General features: G+C 50.4%; 2 protein-coding genes across 2 annotated transcripts; one reads left to right on the top strand and one right to left on the bottom strand.

The window, feature by feature from the left end:
• Nucleotides 1-5,312: 5,312 nt before the first annotated feature.
• Nucleotides 5,313-6,275, top strand: LOC106489081 (olfactory receptor 51G2-like). The gene has a single exon (XM_013948217.2). The coding sequence runs from the start codon at nt 5,313-5,315 to the stop codon at nt 6,273-6,275; it is 963 nt and encodes a 320-aa protein (XP_013803671.2).
• Nucleotides 6,276-14,105: 7,830 nt separating this feature from the next.
• LOC136991018 (olfactory receptor 51L1-like) lies at nt 14,106-15,122 on the bottom strand. Its single transcript, XM_067289495.1, has one exon. It carries the CDS (start codon nt 15,120-15,122, stop codon nt 14,106-14,108), a length of 1,017 nt encoding a protein of 338 aa, XP_067145596.1.
• Between the last annotated feature and the right edge of the window lie 1,012 nt (nt 15,123-16,134).

Below are 16,134 nucleotides of genomic sequence, written 5' to 3'. Positions count from 1 at the left end.
CTCACATGCTGGTATTTGGGGAGGGAGCACTGACATTGCACAGTTCTTGAAAATATATATCTATAACATCAAATCTCCATTAGCTACTGATGTCCCATGAGCACCTTCAGCTCTCTCTTTTGGTGCATTTGGGCAGACGTCCTTACACCTCTGTGCTTCCCTCCTGCTGTGCCGTTGTGGGGGTGCTGGGCTGCCCAAGGAGAGCACCAGTTCCTGAGTGGTGCCCTGTGGGACCTGCTCAGCTCTGCTGCTCCCCCAGAAGCGCTACGGAGGGGACCATTGCCATGCCTAAACTTCTCTGGGCGGAGGGTGCAGCTGGGGTGCTGTGCTTGGGTCTCTGATGTTGCAGAGGTGGCTCAGGGTGCTGGTCAGACACCCTAGTGACATCCATCACAGCAGCTGACCATTCCCATCACTGTGAGGACAGGCCACTTGGGGCACCTGAGCTGCCTTTGCTAAGGGTGTGGCATCCACAGCATCATCGCCACAGCTCCCAGCAAATGATGTCCTTGCCTGCCTCTGAGCCTGAGGGCTGGACGATAGTTTGCAAGATTTATGGCACAGGTCTCACCTCTCTGTTTAATTCCTCCTTTCATAATCCAGTGGAATTATGAGTTTACACTCTCAGGCGTGTTTTCATGGTGTTTTGTCGGTTGCCTTGAAGACCAGTCCTGAGAGGTCAGAGGTGGAGTGAGTGCTGCTGAGCTCCACCACGTCTGCCTGGGTTTGGTCAGGACCACAGGGACTGATAGTCCCAGTGGGCTCCTTTCCATGAGGGCACTTGGAAAGGGCTCAGACGCTAACCCAGTTTCAAAGCCAGGGAAGCCACAAACCAGTCTGCTGTTGGGTGTGACCAGACTGGGGCCGGCAGTGCTGCCTGGAGGGTCTCTTGGAGACACAGGACAGCAGCCTGTACTTGGGCAGACGCGTGCCCATCCCTGGGAGCTGGTGGCAGCAGCTGGGCTGTCTGCCCACACACTGCAGCTGGTGCACACGTGTGACTGGCTCTGGAGGATGGAGCTGCCCTGTGGTCCCTGGCCACGTCCCAGGAGCTGGCCAAGGAGCCCTCCCACGGTGCCACACCACATCATCCCCATCATAGCTGGCATCGCCACCCTGGCTGTGCTCCTGGCTCCCGTGCAGTAAAGCTTTCTCTGCAACCTTTGGCAGTGTGAGGAGCACTGGCATGGCCGTGGTGTCATGCACAGAAGCACTGCAGGGGACGTCGCTGCCTCCCTGTCACTGGAACAACAGCTAGAGCTGGGGGTTTCCGTTTGTTTGAAATGCAAAGCGGTTACTTGCTGAAAGAGCAATTGCAGAAACAGTCTGCCCTCCAACAGTTCCTGCCTTGTCTCTTCTCCACAGTGCAGCGTGCACAGAAGAGGAGCACACCCAGCTGCCCTCACTCTGCCCCTGAGCATCAGCAAAGGAAGGCAGGGATGAGCAGGGGCTGGGCAAGTCTCCTGTGCTCCAAGACACAACCACTACCCCCAGGGTCACCTGCAGCGGCAGGTTCTCCATGCATCCTCTTCTCGGTGCAGGCTGAAAAGGGACAGGCAGACACTGGAGATGGCGCTGATCGCACTGGGGCTGCAGCCAGCACAGAGCTGTCAGCCCGGCATGGCATGGGCGAGTGTCAGACCAGCAGAGCAGGAGGTTGAGGAGAGGTGATGAGAACAGCAGCTCCCATGGGAGCTCCTCCACCTCCTTCCTGCATCATCCAGTGGTGCTCCCAGGACCACGCTGGGATTCCTCCAGCAGAGGAGCTGGGGGGACCAGCACCCTCATGGCTGATGTGGATCCAGCCTCCTGCGCTGGACACCTGTGCTGAGCGTTTCCCAGAAGAGGCACCAGCATCTCTTCCAGCTAAGCCCATTGCCCTCAGCCCACTTCTCTCCCGGACATGCATGGTGGTGGCAGCCCTCCTGGTTGTGGGCACAGCCCCATAATCCAGAGACCTGGGCTTGGACCCAGGCAGGTTTCAATCTCAGTGCCAGGAAAGCAGCCCCAGCACCCAGGTGTGTTATCCGCACAGTCAGGAATTTGGGAGGGGACCTTGGTTTTTATCAGGAAGATGCGTGAGCATATAGTCATGTATGTTATTCTGGTGAAATGAGACCAATAGCTGCCTGGCCTTGCCATAGTGCTCTGGTTCAGCTGGAACATGCTTGTACACCTACCCAACAGTCTTTGTCTTAAAGTAGATTCACCTATTTCTGTCTTTTGCAATCAATGAGATTAAAAAAAATAAAAATAAACACAAAACTTTAAACAGGCTAAAATCATTCTAAACTGAATTAATACACAGGAGTGTTTCACTGCTTATGCTCTGTTAAAGGTGATTTTCAGTTTAAGGCAATAACTATCAGCTGAGATTCCCAGCTGAGTAAGTCACTACAGGGATTTCAGGGCCTTATTATAAATCCTCCCTCAGGGGTGCCTATGCCTCCCATGCAAAAGACATTTAAGGGGTTTTTGCCATTATTGAGAGAGCATGACAAGCAGAAGGCTTTGGTTCTATTGCACTGGCCATAGCAGAGGCTCCAGGATTCAGGTAAGAAAGTGTCTCTGTTGAAGCATCCATCTGTCCAGTGTTCGCTGTTCTGGTCTTTCAGATTCTTTACTTAGTCACTGATGGGAAGCTAAACAATATCTTGCTCTTGAAACTTTTTCCAGTTTCTCTATGACTTACAGAGTTTGCAGAGTCGTGCCGTGATGACAGCTCTGTGCTGCATGCAGCACCAGTCTGGCCACAGCCACCTCTATGACTTATTCTGGCCATCTGAGCGTGGTGAACCTGAGGTGACATACCTAGTCTGTCCCTAGAAATGGCCCTATTTCTACTTCACTGTGATGTACTGAGGTTAATGACTGATCTCACCTCAGCCTCAGGTATTACTAAAGAAAGCAATTTTACTACTTTGCTGCCATTCAAATACCGTGGGGAGGGAGGGAGGAAATTCCAGAAGAACTGGAAGAAGGCAGGAAAAAACTTTTTTAAATAGGAGAAAAAAAAAAAAAGAGGTCTGGACACTACGGAGAGGGAAGAGCCTCTGAGCAACATAGAAACTTTCAACAAGAGGAGTATCCAGACTGTCATAGTGGCCAGCACTGTTGCTGCAGGAAAGCAGAAGAACGAAGCCAGCACAGCCAAAGCCCATGGCATCAAACCACATAGTGCAAGGGCTGGAGGCTGAGCCCGGGCATCAGGTGTGATAAATTGTTAGACCCGTTCACGGTGCGGTCTTGGCCTGGACCACCAAACCAGTTCTGGCAGCCCCCAGGCTGAGCTGGGCAGAGCCCATGCCAGGGTGGACCTGCATTTGGCACCGGTCACCTTCTTCTGGAGCCTGGCACAATTTAACAGTGCAAATGAAGCTGGGCTGTGACGGTCAGCCCAGGGCTAGAGCATGGGCCCTCCTACTGCTTTTCATTGTGTAGACTGTCGCACATGCCCCAAATAACCTCCCAGCTCCTGGCAATTTGTGGCTTAGGAACTTCCTGAGATACCCATATTCTTCAGTTTAAATGTTAGGCTAAAATTTAGTCACAATCCCTAGCAAATTTATGCATAAAGAAATGATCCAATCACACCTTTAGGTAAATAAAGGAGAAACAGGAACTTTTATGGACTTGTCAAGTAGAAGTCTATCAAACGGTTCCTTTGCCTTCTATGGAAAGGGAACACAGTTGTGTGTGGGGGAAAAGAAACCTATCTTAATAGTGGACATGAGTTCTTGACATGAATTATATTACACAATATTTTCATAAACAAGTCAGAGAACATTGCTGAGCTTGAACCATTATAAGGAAGATTCAAAAGCAGTTTCTTACTTATTGCACTACTGGACCGACAGATCAAGTGGGGGTCTGAAAGGAGCATCCTGGGTCTGACACTAGCCTGGATAACAGAGTAAAGAAAATACTTATTAAATTGACAGCTTCTCTGGAAGCGTGGAGAAAAGCAAAGCTGGTGCCCAGAGCACTTCTGACAAACTGGAGGAAGGGCCTGAAAAAGAATAAATAGAATGAAATTTACATTCAGCCTGGGAAACAACAGGGTAAAGAGCAGCAAAGACTGGTGAGGTAACAGTGGTATAAACTGAGCACAAATCGCCAGCATCTTGTTACGGAGAAGAAGGTGAACACCGTAGGGGAATGCCTGCATAGCAATTTTACCCGTGCGATATGCGCAATTATTCTTCCGCTCTGTCCAGGTTTGGTAAAGTCTCACCTGGGGTTTAGCACTGCTATGGAAGATGTGATCTCAACACTGATGTAGAAGGAAGGTTGATGTGGCCTCCTGAGCCTTTCCACTTTTGCTTTTTCATGGATTGCAAGCTATAACTGAACCCAAAGCATCTGGAGTTCAACTTCACTTAAGGGGTAAACTGTATAATTAGGTAAAAAATAGAGAAGCTCGCTGTATTCATTTTGTGAGTGCTACCATAAATGCTAGGTGCTTCATGAATGTTTATCGATGTATCTATCTCTGTGGAAAGGGCAGGTATTGCGCCTTTGACAAAAAAGCCTTCCAAACTGACTGTAAATGAGACAATCAAACCTGTCAGGAAGCTGCATTTTTAGTTCCATGGAAGATTCCAAAACAGGAAAAAAGATCATTTTTATGGTAGCAAGAGGGACTCCTAACTGAACTGAGGGATCTATCTCCAAAAGAAGATTGTTAGCTGTGACTCAGGGTGATCCCAGCTCCTGAAGAGGAGCCCATAAGTGGGAATCAAAGCTGTTTGGGACAACTGAGGTGACAGCACAAGCTGGAGCAGGGGAAATTCCCGTTAGATATAACCCCCCAAATTCCCCGTGCAGGTGGTCAAACACTGCGAGAGGGTCTCAGAGACCTCATTTTAACTCTGGTTTGGGACATATTTGAAACTCAGCTGGATCAGCCCCCAGTAACCTGCTGCAACTTTGAGTTTGGCCCCGCTCTGAGTGGGCAGTTGGACCAGAGACTTCCAGAGGTCCCTGCTCACCTAAACTACTCCATGAGTCTCCATGTTACTCTATGATTCTCTATGATAATGTTTTAATGAATTTAGGGCAATGGTTTTCCGCCTTTTTGGTCTCTGAGTCCCGAAATATTTTTCCAGGTCGTCACTGAAATGAGACATTTCACATAATTGGAGAGAGTTCTTAGTTGTGCTTTGTAACTCCTCTGTAGCCTGTGGACCGCAAGGCTTCCATCATCATGGGCTGAAAAACATCGGTTTAGGACGTCCTTTTCCTTGTCATTGATTGTTCCGGTGCTGTCTGTATTACAGGGGACGTTAACTTCAGAATCAATAGGACTATCCATGGTTACCATGCCTGCACCCAACGATTCAGTCCTCACTTCTCCTGTCTTTCTTCTGACTGGGCTGCCTGGTCTGGAGCATGTCCACATGTGGATTTCCATCCCAATTTGTTCCATGTATCTCACAGCCTTTGTGGGGAACTGCACAATCCTCTTCATTATCAGAACAGAGCAGACGCTCCATGAGCCCATGTACTATTTTCTCTCCATGCTGGCACTCTCCGATCTGGGCCTCTCTTCTACCACCTTGCCGTCAATGCTGAGCGTGTTCTGGTTCAATTACCGAGCCATCCACTTTGATGCATGTCTCGTCCAGATGTATTTCATCCACACCTTCTCCATCATTGAATCTGCCGTGCTCCTGGCCATGGCTTTTGACCGCTACGTCGCCATCCGGGAGCCCCTGAGGTATGCATCCATCCTGACAAACTCAGTGGTCACCAAGATCGGTATGGGCTTGACCATCCGGGCAGTGCTTTTGGTGTTCCCGGCTTCTTTTCTCCTGAAGAGGCTGCAGTATCGCACGGTAAACGTTCTCTCCTACTCTTTTTGTCTACACCAGGATATCATCAGGGTGGCCCAGTCAGACAGGAGAGTCAGTAGCATTTATGGCTTATTGGTTGTGCTTTCCTCAATGGCTCTGGACTCCCTGCTACTTGTTCTCTCTTACATCATGATCCTTAAAACTGTCCTGAGGATTGCATCCAAGGAGCAGCGTTCCAAGGCCTTCAACACCTGCATTTCCCATATCTGCGCTGTCCTAATCTTCTACATCCCAATGATTGGTCTGTCTATGATTCACAGGTTTGCAAAAAATGCTTCTCCCATTGTTCATATCCTCATGGCCAACATCTACTTGCTGGTCCCGCCACTGATGAACCCCATTGTGTACAGCGTGAAAACCAAACAGATCCGTACACAGATCATCAGAAAGCTGCGCAAGAAGCTACATGGGACTTCGTAGCCATGGGATCAGCTGCACTGGAGCTGAGGGGTCTGACTGTGATTGCACAGGCACGTAAGTAAAGCCTAGCGTTGCAGGCTGCAGTGAACTCACAACAGCTCCAAAAGGAGATGAGAACTCGGTTAAAAGTTGAGGGGCAAACTCCTTGCCCGGTGTTAACTTGAGTAACCCTGCTAAGGGTTGAAAGGTGTGCCATTTTAATGATGAGCTATGACTTCTTGCCTTGCACACAGTAAGATGTTATTAATTAGAAGAAATGTGTATGACCCTGAATGATCTAGCTGCATAAATATTGTAACCAAATGTAATTTGTTGCATTGATTTTTCTTCTTCTGGCAATGTCTAATGGAGAATCATGTTCCGCCTGCTTTCCCTGAGAAATAAATAAATGAATGAATGAATAAATACTTCAATAAGGTTTAAAACATAAATGACAGAGCACTGGATATGTCCACCTCTATTGAGCTGGAAATATTAGCAATTTGCAGCAGTTATTTGGAGAATGCCGTAAGCACAAAGCCAGAAAGGAATAAGCAATAAGAACGGTTATTCTCCATGGGTCCAACAGAGAGTTAAAGAGGAAATAATAGAGTAAAAATGGAGGATATCAAGCAATAAGCCTTTTTAAGAACCAGGTCTGTGGGTCTGCAGGGGAGCTGACCAGGGCATTCCTTGAGGCTGGATTCCTTCTGAATAAATCATCGCAAAGCGACTGGCTCAGCTGTGAGACATACCATCAGGATGGGCTGGCCATAGTCCTACCCATGGTTTCATGAGCAAAAGCGAAAGTAAAAGTAGATGTAGGCACCAGCAGGCCAGGGTTTCCAGGACATGCCAAACCTGCTGTCCATGCACAGCATGCACTGTCAGCCCATAAACAGGTAAAACTGGTGGTGGTGGTGGTGGGGGTGTCCTCCTTCCTTATTAATTCATGCATTATTAATCCATGACTGTGTACTTCTATTTCCATGTAAGCAAACAGACAGGATTTGGAGCACGGACAAATTAATATTGCTGCCTGGGACACCAGCATTTTATACCCTTCACAATATCTCATGAGTTAACCATTTTTTGGCTCCAGACCCCTTCCTGAGGAAAGGCTCTGCGTCTACCCTATTTCTGGTCTGTATTATGAGAAGGTTGAACCCAAGTCCACAAGTCCTGAAAGAATGAGTTGATCCACAGCTTTAGGGGCTAGAGACATTAATTAGGAAAAGCCGTACATGGTCAAGGACCAATCCTCAAAGAGAATTAGTGGCCCAAGCTTTGTGTAGTAGCTCTTTTCCTGTGCAATGTGCTCTAGGTGACCCTACTTGAGCAGGGGGGTTGGACTAGATGATCTCCAGAGGTCCCTTCCAACCTCAGCGATTCTGTGATTCTTCAATAGCGCTGGGAGCAAACCCATGGAAGTGAAGAAAGGCTCACCAAGAATAGAGCAGAGTTGAGCAAAATGAGGTGTCCAAATCAGGGCTGTCCCTGCAGCAAGTGGAGCAGTGGGGCCAAAATTAGCAAGGCTGATCAAAGCAGAGCCTGGGGAAGAAGAAGCAGGGGCCCAGAGGTGTGAGGTAGAAAAGGAACTGGAGAAGCAATCAAGTTGCAGCTTCTGGGATCCCTCACTGCCTTGGGGAGCACCTTGAGTTTTACACCTCAGGCGGAAGGAGGAATTCTTTCAGCTCTGGTTGTCCCAGCGAACTTTCCTTCATTTGGCCATACTTGACACCGAAGGCAGAGCAGGATGAACACACAGAGGTCTCTGGGCGATTTTATGAAGGTTCAACCTTCCAGACCGAAATGGGTTGCAGCAGAGCATCCAAAATGTCTCTGTAACATCTGGGCTGCCCAGGGAGGCTTGCCAAGGGTAGTCCCAGGTGTGGGCTCCCCACTTCCCTCTCCCGGCTGCTCCTGCTGCTCCTCGTGGCCCCTGTGACCTGCTGCTCCACCATCCCCTTTCCGTCTGCTCCAGTCCTAGGCTGCAGCACCTCCAGCAAACTGCAGAGCTGCTCCCTTTCCTCAGATGCCCTCCACTGCCTGCAGATGTGGGGCTAGGCCAGACTGCTCAGCAGCTTTCCTTCCTCCTCTTGCCCCTCTCTCACCCTTCCTGACACAAGACTTCCCACAGCTTTTCTGGCGCTGGAAGTGGAAAGAGAACGGAATGAAAGCAAGGAGCAAGCATGACTGGCTGGGATAATGGGGAATAGACAGGGGAATAAACAGGAAGAATCAGAGACCTGTGTGCGGTCGCAGGGCCATGATCTCATTGCCATTACAGAGACCTGGTGGGATAGCTCACATGACTGGAATGCTGTCATGGATGGCTATGTGCTTTTTAGGAAAGACAGGCCAAGAAGGTGAGGTGGTGGAGTTGCTCTTTGTGTGAAAGAGCAACTGGAATGTATGGAGCTGTGCCTAGGGGTGGATGAAGAGCGAGCTGAGAGCTTGTGGGTAAGGATTCAAGGGCAGGCTAGCATGGGTGACCCTGTTGTGGGTGTTTACTACAGGCCATCTGATCAGGAAGAGGAAGTCGCTGAGGCCTTCTCCAGACAACTGGAAGTAGCCTCACGATCCCAGGCCCTGCTTCTCATGGGGGACTTCAAGCACCCTGATATCTGCTGGAGAGACAGCACAGCTAGGCTCAAAGAGTCCCGGAGGTTCCTGCAGAGCATTGGTGACAACTTCTTGACACAGGTGGTGGAGGAGCCAAGGAGGAGAGGTGTGCTGCTGGACCTTGTAGTAACAAACAAAGAAGGAGTGGCTGGAGATGTGAAGGTTGGGGGCAGCCTTGGCTGCAGTGACAATGAGATGGTGGAGTTCAGGGGGAAACAGGGCACTAAGTAGGATGGCAGCCCTGGAGTTCAGGAGAGCAAACTTTGGCATCTCCAGGAACCTCCTTGGAGGACTCCCATGGGTTTGAGCCCTAGAGGGAAGGGGGGGTGCAAAAGATCTGGTTAATATTCAAGCATCACTTCCTCCAGGCTCAAGAGTGGTGCGTCCCTATGAGTAAGAAGTCAAGCAAAGGGGGCAGGAGAGCTGCATGGATGAGCAAGGAGCTCCTGGCAAAACTCAATCAGAAGAAGGAAGTATACAGAAAGTGGAAAGGGGGACAGGCCACTTGGGAGGAATATAGGTATGTTGTCAGAGTGTGCAGGGATGTGACGAAGAAGGCTATGGCCCATTTGGAATTAAATTTGGCAGATCATGGCATGGGGGAGAGTGCACAAAGTCATCAGAGTGCTGTATCATCCCCGTCTTTGTGGAGGGATGAAGATGAGATGGGACAGCTTAAGACACATGGATGTCTGATCTCTTCCAGCTAATGCTACAGCAGTGATACAGGATCTGCTGTGCTCATCCTCTCTGGCCTTCCTCTGCCTGCCGTGTGGGCATGCAAATGCTGTTGCTTCTAACATCACTGTGATTAATACAGTAGTTGTGTCTGCTCTCTGCAACTTGCTTTCACTGCCATTCTTGGTCTCAGCGTTCAGCATTGGCTTCTACTCTATGAAGACTCTCTTTGGAGTCATAAAAAGAAAATCCAATATTAATAAAGAGTAGGAATGGGGAACAGGTGGGTGAACAGAGAGAGGATGTGGGGGAATGGAAGCTACTCAGAGTAGCTCCTCCAGCTATTTACAGAGAAAAAAAAAAAACTTTAAAAATTTGTTTGTCCTTAATGGCTAGTCAACACAGACTGCTTGCACTCACTGTGACATCTCTTTCCTTTATGTCATAGGACCACAGTTTTCTTGCTGCGTTACCTGTGGCCCAGGATGCTGCTTCTACTGCAGTGTCTCTGTTGGTTGAGAGGCCCTTCGTACTCTGGGTGGCCGGTACCAGTTCTAGTCCTGCAGGTTAATGAACCCATGCGCAATTACTACTCTTTTGTGTTCACACACACATGAATCTCATACAAAAAGATCCCTACCACATCAGGCTGCAGTTGGGTTACATTTTGGCTTTGCACCAAATTGCTTTCTAGTGCCTGCAAATCAAGTTCACATTAGTAAAACTGGCATTATCCATGGCCCACTCCTAACCTGGGGATCCCTCTCTGCGGGAGAGTCAGTGGCACATTGATCTCGCAGACTGTCAGGGTGAGGGACTGATTTCATCTCATTTCTCTCTCCCTTGCTGCCCACAGGGGCCCAGGGCAGAGCAGTCCCAAACATGGCAGAGTTTCCAGCATTGCCCAGCAGCTTCCAGGGGCTCTTCTTTCCTGCCCCACGCTGGTGGCAACCTACAGCTCAGGCCTGAAGAGTGGGCACAGCTTTGAAGTTCCTCAGCTTTTGTGTTTTCAGCCTCAAAGTGTCAAACTCAAGGCACAGCTGCTGTTTGAGAGCAGCAGCCATAGTCACCGGGCTGTGTGTGCAGGTCTCCGTGCACAGGCATCCTTTACCTGACGATAAAATGTCTTCAGCAAGCCAGTCAGGAGAGGACCCTCCTTATTTCTAGACCTCCTCATTGCTTCAGAAAAAGGAGGAAAGTGGGAAAAGGAGTAAGAAGAGGAGAATCAACCTTTCAGTGAAGGTGCTGACATGGGACACGGAAACTTGCTGCCTCATTTCACCATGCACAGAAATGGAGATAATAACTGCACCACCCCGTGCTTATGTGACAAGCTGTGCACGACAGGCAGTTCTGCTCCCCACCACGAGCTCATGGGAACGGGGCTTTGACGCTGTACGAGCAGCCACCAGCCCAGCCTCCAGGCCGTAGGGTCGGTGGTTCCCACAGCCTGGGCTGAACCCAGCAGTGTTAGGCAATGAGCCGCACACGGCCCCAGTGCGGAAAGCCCGGGGGTAATTCATCATGAATGATGAGACTTTGCCCTGCGGAAATGGGAGTGCGAGCTTGCACCAGGCTCCGTGGGCAGGGCTGTTGTGAGACATGAGGTCAGGCAGGGAGATGCAGGTTCTGCTGCCGTGCTGGGAGGTGGGTCCTGGCTTCTCGCATCCCCCACACTGCAAGAAACGCTCTTAGCAAGACCACGGCTGGCTTGCGGCCGAGCTGCCGCCTCTGGGCTCCAGGGTCATGCTGGCGAACTCACTCCAGGGCAGAGGAGAGCTCAGCTCCGTCTGCAGCGGATGCGAGAACGGCTGCAAGGAGCTAGAGCAAGGTCTGTCTGACCGAAGAGCCACCACTAGCAGATGCCTAGGGAAGAAGTTAAGAGCAAGGCAAGCAAGCAGTGGTGCTCCTCCTCTAGGCTCATGCCAGGAGCAAGAGCACAGGGGCCTCCTCAGCCAGGGATGCTACTGTGCTCTCAAAGGATTTTTCTCCTGTGAATTTGTCCTGTTTCTTGTTGAGCCTGTAGAAGCCTTTACCACCCACAACATGCTGCAGAGAGCTCTTGCAGGGGAAGAGGCACTGAGCACAGCTCTGAGGCTGAGAACAGCAGGTCCCACCCCTGAGCGAGGCTCTGCCAAGTAGTTGACAGGGCAGATGTCACCTGGCCAAAGCTCTCACCACAATAAACCAAACCTTTAATACTGGAAGTTGCCAAATTGCTCCTCTCTCAGGTCTTTCCCTGGGGCTTGTCCTTTCATTACACATAAGTCTATCTTCATGGGTTATATGGATGTGTGCCAAGGGGTCTGAGCCTGGGAAAGCGGGAAGAAGCCACTAGACCACGTTTTACGTATTTATCACTTGCCAGGGACAGCGTCTCCCAAGAACAGGCTGAATTGACCTGCCGCAGTATTGTGTGCACGATCCAAGAGAAACACTGGTAGAAAACATGCAAGCAGTTCTTTACTTTGTAAACTGTTTAAAATGCCCTTCCAGGTGGAGCCAGTTTCTATAGTGCTTGCAGCTCTGGGTCAGCAGAAAGAGAATAGCTACTTTTCCATCAGTGCTGCCCCATTAGCTCAAGTGGCAAGAAATCCATTTTATGGGTCTAAATGAGCCAGTCAGAGGAAGGCATGGTGCTGCAGTGCCTTATGGAAACCCAGCATACTCATAGTGCCTGCTGATGCAGGAAAGAAATAGACATGCCAAGAAAGCTAGTGCTGCAGCCCAACCCAGGCAAAGTGCACAAGGTGAAACAAACAAAAACCTAATGAGGCAAGCATTTGTGTTTTAAAGAAAAGGCAATACTTTTGCTTGCTCTTTCAGAGTCCTGAAGTCATTCCTTTATACAAAGCATTCCCCTTGCAGAGGGAAACGACTTCTGTAGACCTGGAGGACCATAATCACCAGCCAGCTCTTTGGGCCAGGCCAGGCCAGGCCAGCCGTATCTGTAGAGGTAGGTGCTTGACCCAGCAGACCTTGCCAGACTGGACCCCTCTGCACGTGCTCACCCTCATCCTCCATGTCACACACAAAGGCGAACGTGCAAATAGCCAGTGTCCAGCCCGGCCTCTACAGGGGCCAGGAGCTCTGCCCCGTGCGCCGTGCGGGGCCCGGCTCAGTCCAGAGAATTGCAGAGCTCGTAGTCCGGTATTGCTGGTGCTGACCCGACACACTGCAGCGCTAGTTGCATCGTGGACAGGGATTTTAAAACATGGTATTTATGTGCAAGCATGCGGCATCGCTCTAGTTTTGCAAGATTGAAAATTCACCTACAGGTGATGCATGCTGACAATTAAAGGAAGGCCAACCCAGGGCCCTTTAAGACTCCGGGATTTCTCCTTTTCAGTCTGCTTTCTGCTATTTGAGTGCATAGGGCCAGTCAGTAGCCAGGCACATCATGCATTCCCACCGCACATACCCACACACTCATTGCACACGTGGCCTGCTGAAAGGATCGTTGCAGAGAGCTGTGCCTCTCCTGGCACCACACAAACACCAGCAGCACCCCATAGGCATGAACTACACAGCCCAGTGCTGTTCCTCTGCTCCAGCTGATCAGGACAGGACACGCACCCTCACTCTCTGGGCTTGCAGCCACTCTCGTGTCCGTGGGTCTGTCCAACCCTGCACCAGACAATAGGTCTGTCCAGACTCTATGCCCAGATCCCAGGCCTGTTTACCCAGTCTCCAGATCCACTCTTGGGTCTTTCCAGGTTCTGGTCTCCTCCTGCTCACCACTTAGTGCAGCTTGAAGTTTGCCAGCAAATCCCACACATATCCCCACGCGCACAGAGCTTAGAGAGTAAGATCAGTCAGAAAAGAGCTCCAAATGGAGTTTAATAGGAAGCCAGGACAGCCTGCAGTTTTCAAGCACAGGCATGGCCAGACAAGCACACTGACCAGCAACTCGTTTCCACTTGCTTGGCCACTTTTACCCTCCACCCCTCCATTTTCCCAGGCTGGTTCCTCCCCAGTTCACCTCAGTCCTTCCTCTTGCCTGCTTTTGGTCCTTCTCCTAAACATTGCATAATACATTTCACACATTCCCACAACCCCTGAAAGCCTCCCATATAAAGTTTTACACAATCCCACAAGCCCCTTCAAACATCCCATAACAAGTTTGCTCTTGCCCACGTCACCCAGGATAATCTTCTCCCCCCCCCCCCCCCCCTTCTCGGCAGTTACAGGGATCTGGCTGAACCTCATTCCTCCTGGTTGCTTCAGTGACCCCTCAATCAGTGACCTGATAGTTGTGGTCTTTGGTATCGCCTCTGTCACCTCCTTATCTTAGGGTCTGAGTAGCTAGGTGTGGTTTGTTACTTCTCCTCTCTCTTATCTCTGTTTCTGTGCTGAAGAGCTGGCAACCAGACCTCCTTACAAAGCATGCGTTCTTATGTTGCAGGTGGCTACACGTCCTTTACCTTCTGCTTATCTTTTGCCTTACATACATCCCTACTTTCCACATATCCTTACACTGGTGGAAGTGTTTGATACGTTCCCCTCTCCTGGCTGGTCTTCTCAGGGGCTTCACCTTGCACAGGACTGTTAGCCCTGACCATCATGTCGGCTTTGGTGGCAAATGGCAGCCCTAGAGTTGCAGACCCCTCTTTGACAGAACATCCTCAGTATGCGTCTGCGGATCACTTTGGTTTTCACACTGTAAATGATGGGATTGAGGATGGGTGGTGCAAGGAAATGGAGGTTGGCTACAAAAGTGTAGACGTGGGGGGATATGTGCTTCCCAAAGCGGTGTAGCATGGACAGGCAGATCATGGGGATAAAGAATAAGAGGACAGCACAGACATGGGAGATACAGGTGTTGAGGGCTTTGAGACGCTCCCTCCAAGTTGCAATGTTCAGGACGGTCTTAAGGATGAGAACATAGGACAGGAGGACTAAAAGCAAGTCCAAACCCAGTGTGGAGAGTACCACAAAAAAACCATAGGCATTGTTGATCCTCGTGTCCGAGCCTGCGTGTTTGATGATGTCTGGGTGCAAACAGTAGGGATGGGAGAGCTTGCTGACCCTGGTGAAACAGACCTGGGTCAGCAGGACTGGGACTGGGAATAGGATAAGGATGGTCCTCATAATGATTGCCACACATATCTTGATGGTCACTGAGTTGGTGAGGATGGAGGAATATCGCAGGGGGTGGCGGATGGCCACGTAGCGATCAAAGGCCATAGCCAGAATGACGGCAGATTCAATACCTGTGAAGGTGTGAATGAAAAACATTTGGGCAACGCAGATGCCAAAACTGATCTCTCTAGCCTCCAGCCACAGCATCATAAGCATGCTTGGGAAGGTGGATGTGGACAAGCCGAGGTCAGCCACAGCCAGCGTAGCAAGGAGGAGATACATGGGTGCATGGAGACTCTCCTCTACCTTAATGATGGAAAGGACAGTGCAGTTCCCCAGCAGTGCCAGCAGGTATGTGGAGCAGAGGGATACAGCAGACCCCATCTGAGCAGTTTCCCCTGCTGGAAAGCCACCCAAAAGGAACGATGGCGTCCTGGTCTGACTGCTGTTGGTCCCGGGTAGGGTGAAACAAGGATGCTCCATCTCATCACCGAGTATCGGCCCTGGAAAGAAAGCCAGCAGGGTCACAAACCACAGAGAGGCAGTGAGAAGTGGCGGTAGTTTGGCACTCCTCCAGTGTGAAGTCTTGGATCAGAGGCATCACCATGACCGATGCTGTGACACAGCAGAACTTACTAGGAGCTCTACGGGAACATCTGGACATACCTGCCTCCTCCACTACAGGTATGCACTAACACTGAACCCATGCACAGGCAGAAGAGAATGACCAGCAATCAAGCAAGGAAGTTTTGGACAGGCTTGGCATGAAAAGGCTCTGGGGTGATGCGAACAGAAGTGACCTTGTGCTCAACAAAGCAGGGCTGACATGGGGTCACTCCAAAGGTAAACACATAAAGAAGGAAGTGCCTATGGGGCAGCATTATGGGGAAATCTCTCACACCTTTTCTGGGAAATCAGCACAACTGGGTGCCTCTCTGAAGTGCCTGTGCACTAAGGCATGCAGCCAGCATGGGGAAAAACCAGGAGGAATTAGAAGTCTGTGTGCAATTACAGGGCTACAAGCTCCTCAGGATCACAGAGACCTGGCTGATCATCCTTGAAAGATTGTGGCAATCCGGGAAGGCTCCTGAGGATTGGAAGAAAGCAAAAGTCATTTCTATCCTCAAGAAGGGCAACAAAGAGGATGCTGGAAATTACAGGCTGGTCAGCCTCACCTCAGTGCCTGGGAAGATGCTGGAGCAACTAATCCTGGCTACCACATCCAGACACATGAAGGACAAGAAGGCAATGGGAGTAGTCAGCGTGGGTTTAGAGAGGGGAAATCCTGCTTACGCAACCTGAGAGCCTCCTGCAATGAGATGCCTGGCTTGGTGGATGAGGGGAGAGCAGTGGATGTTGTTTATCTCAGCTCCAGTAAGGCTTTTCAGCCGCTGCACCTAGGGAGGAATAACCCCATGCAGCAGTACAGGCTGGGGGCTGACCTGCTGGACAGCAGCTCTGCGGAGAAGGACCTGGGGCCCTGGTGGACAGCACC

Source organism: Apteryx mantelli, chromosome 1, assembly GCF_036417845.1.
Source record: "Apteryx mantelli isolate bAptMan1 chromosome 1, bAptMan1.hap1, whole genome shotgun sequence".
Classification (NCBI taxonomy): Eukaryota; Metazoa; Chordata; class Aves; order Apterygiformes; family Apterygidae; genus Apteryx; species Apteryx mantelli.
This window is presented reverse-complemented; position numbering and strand designations above follow the sequence as displayed.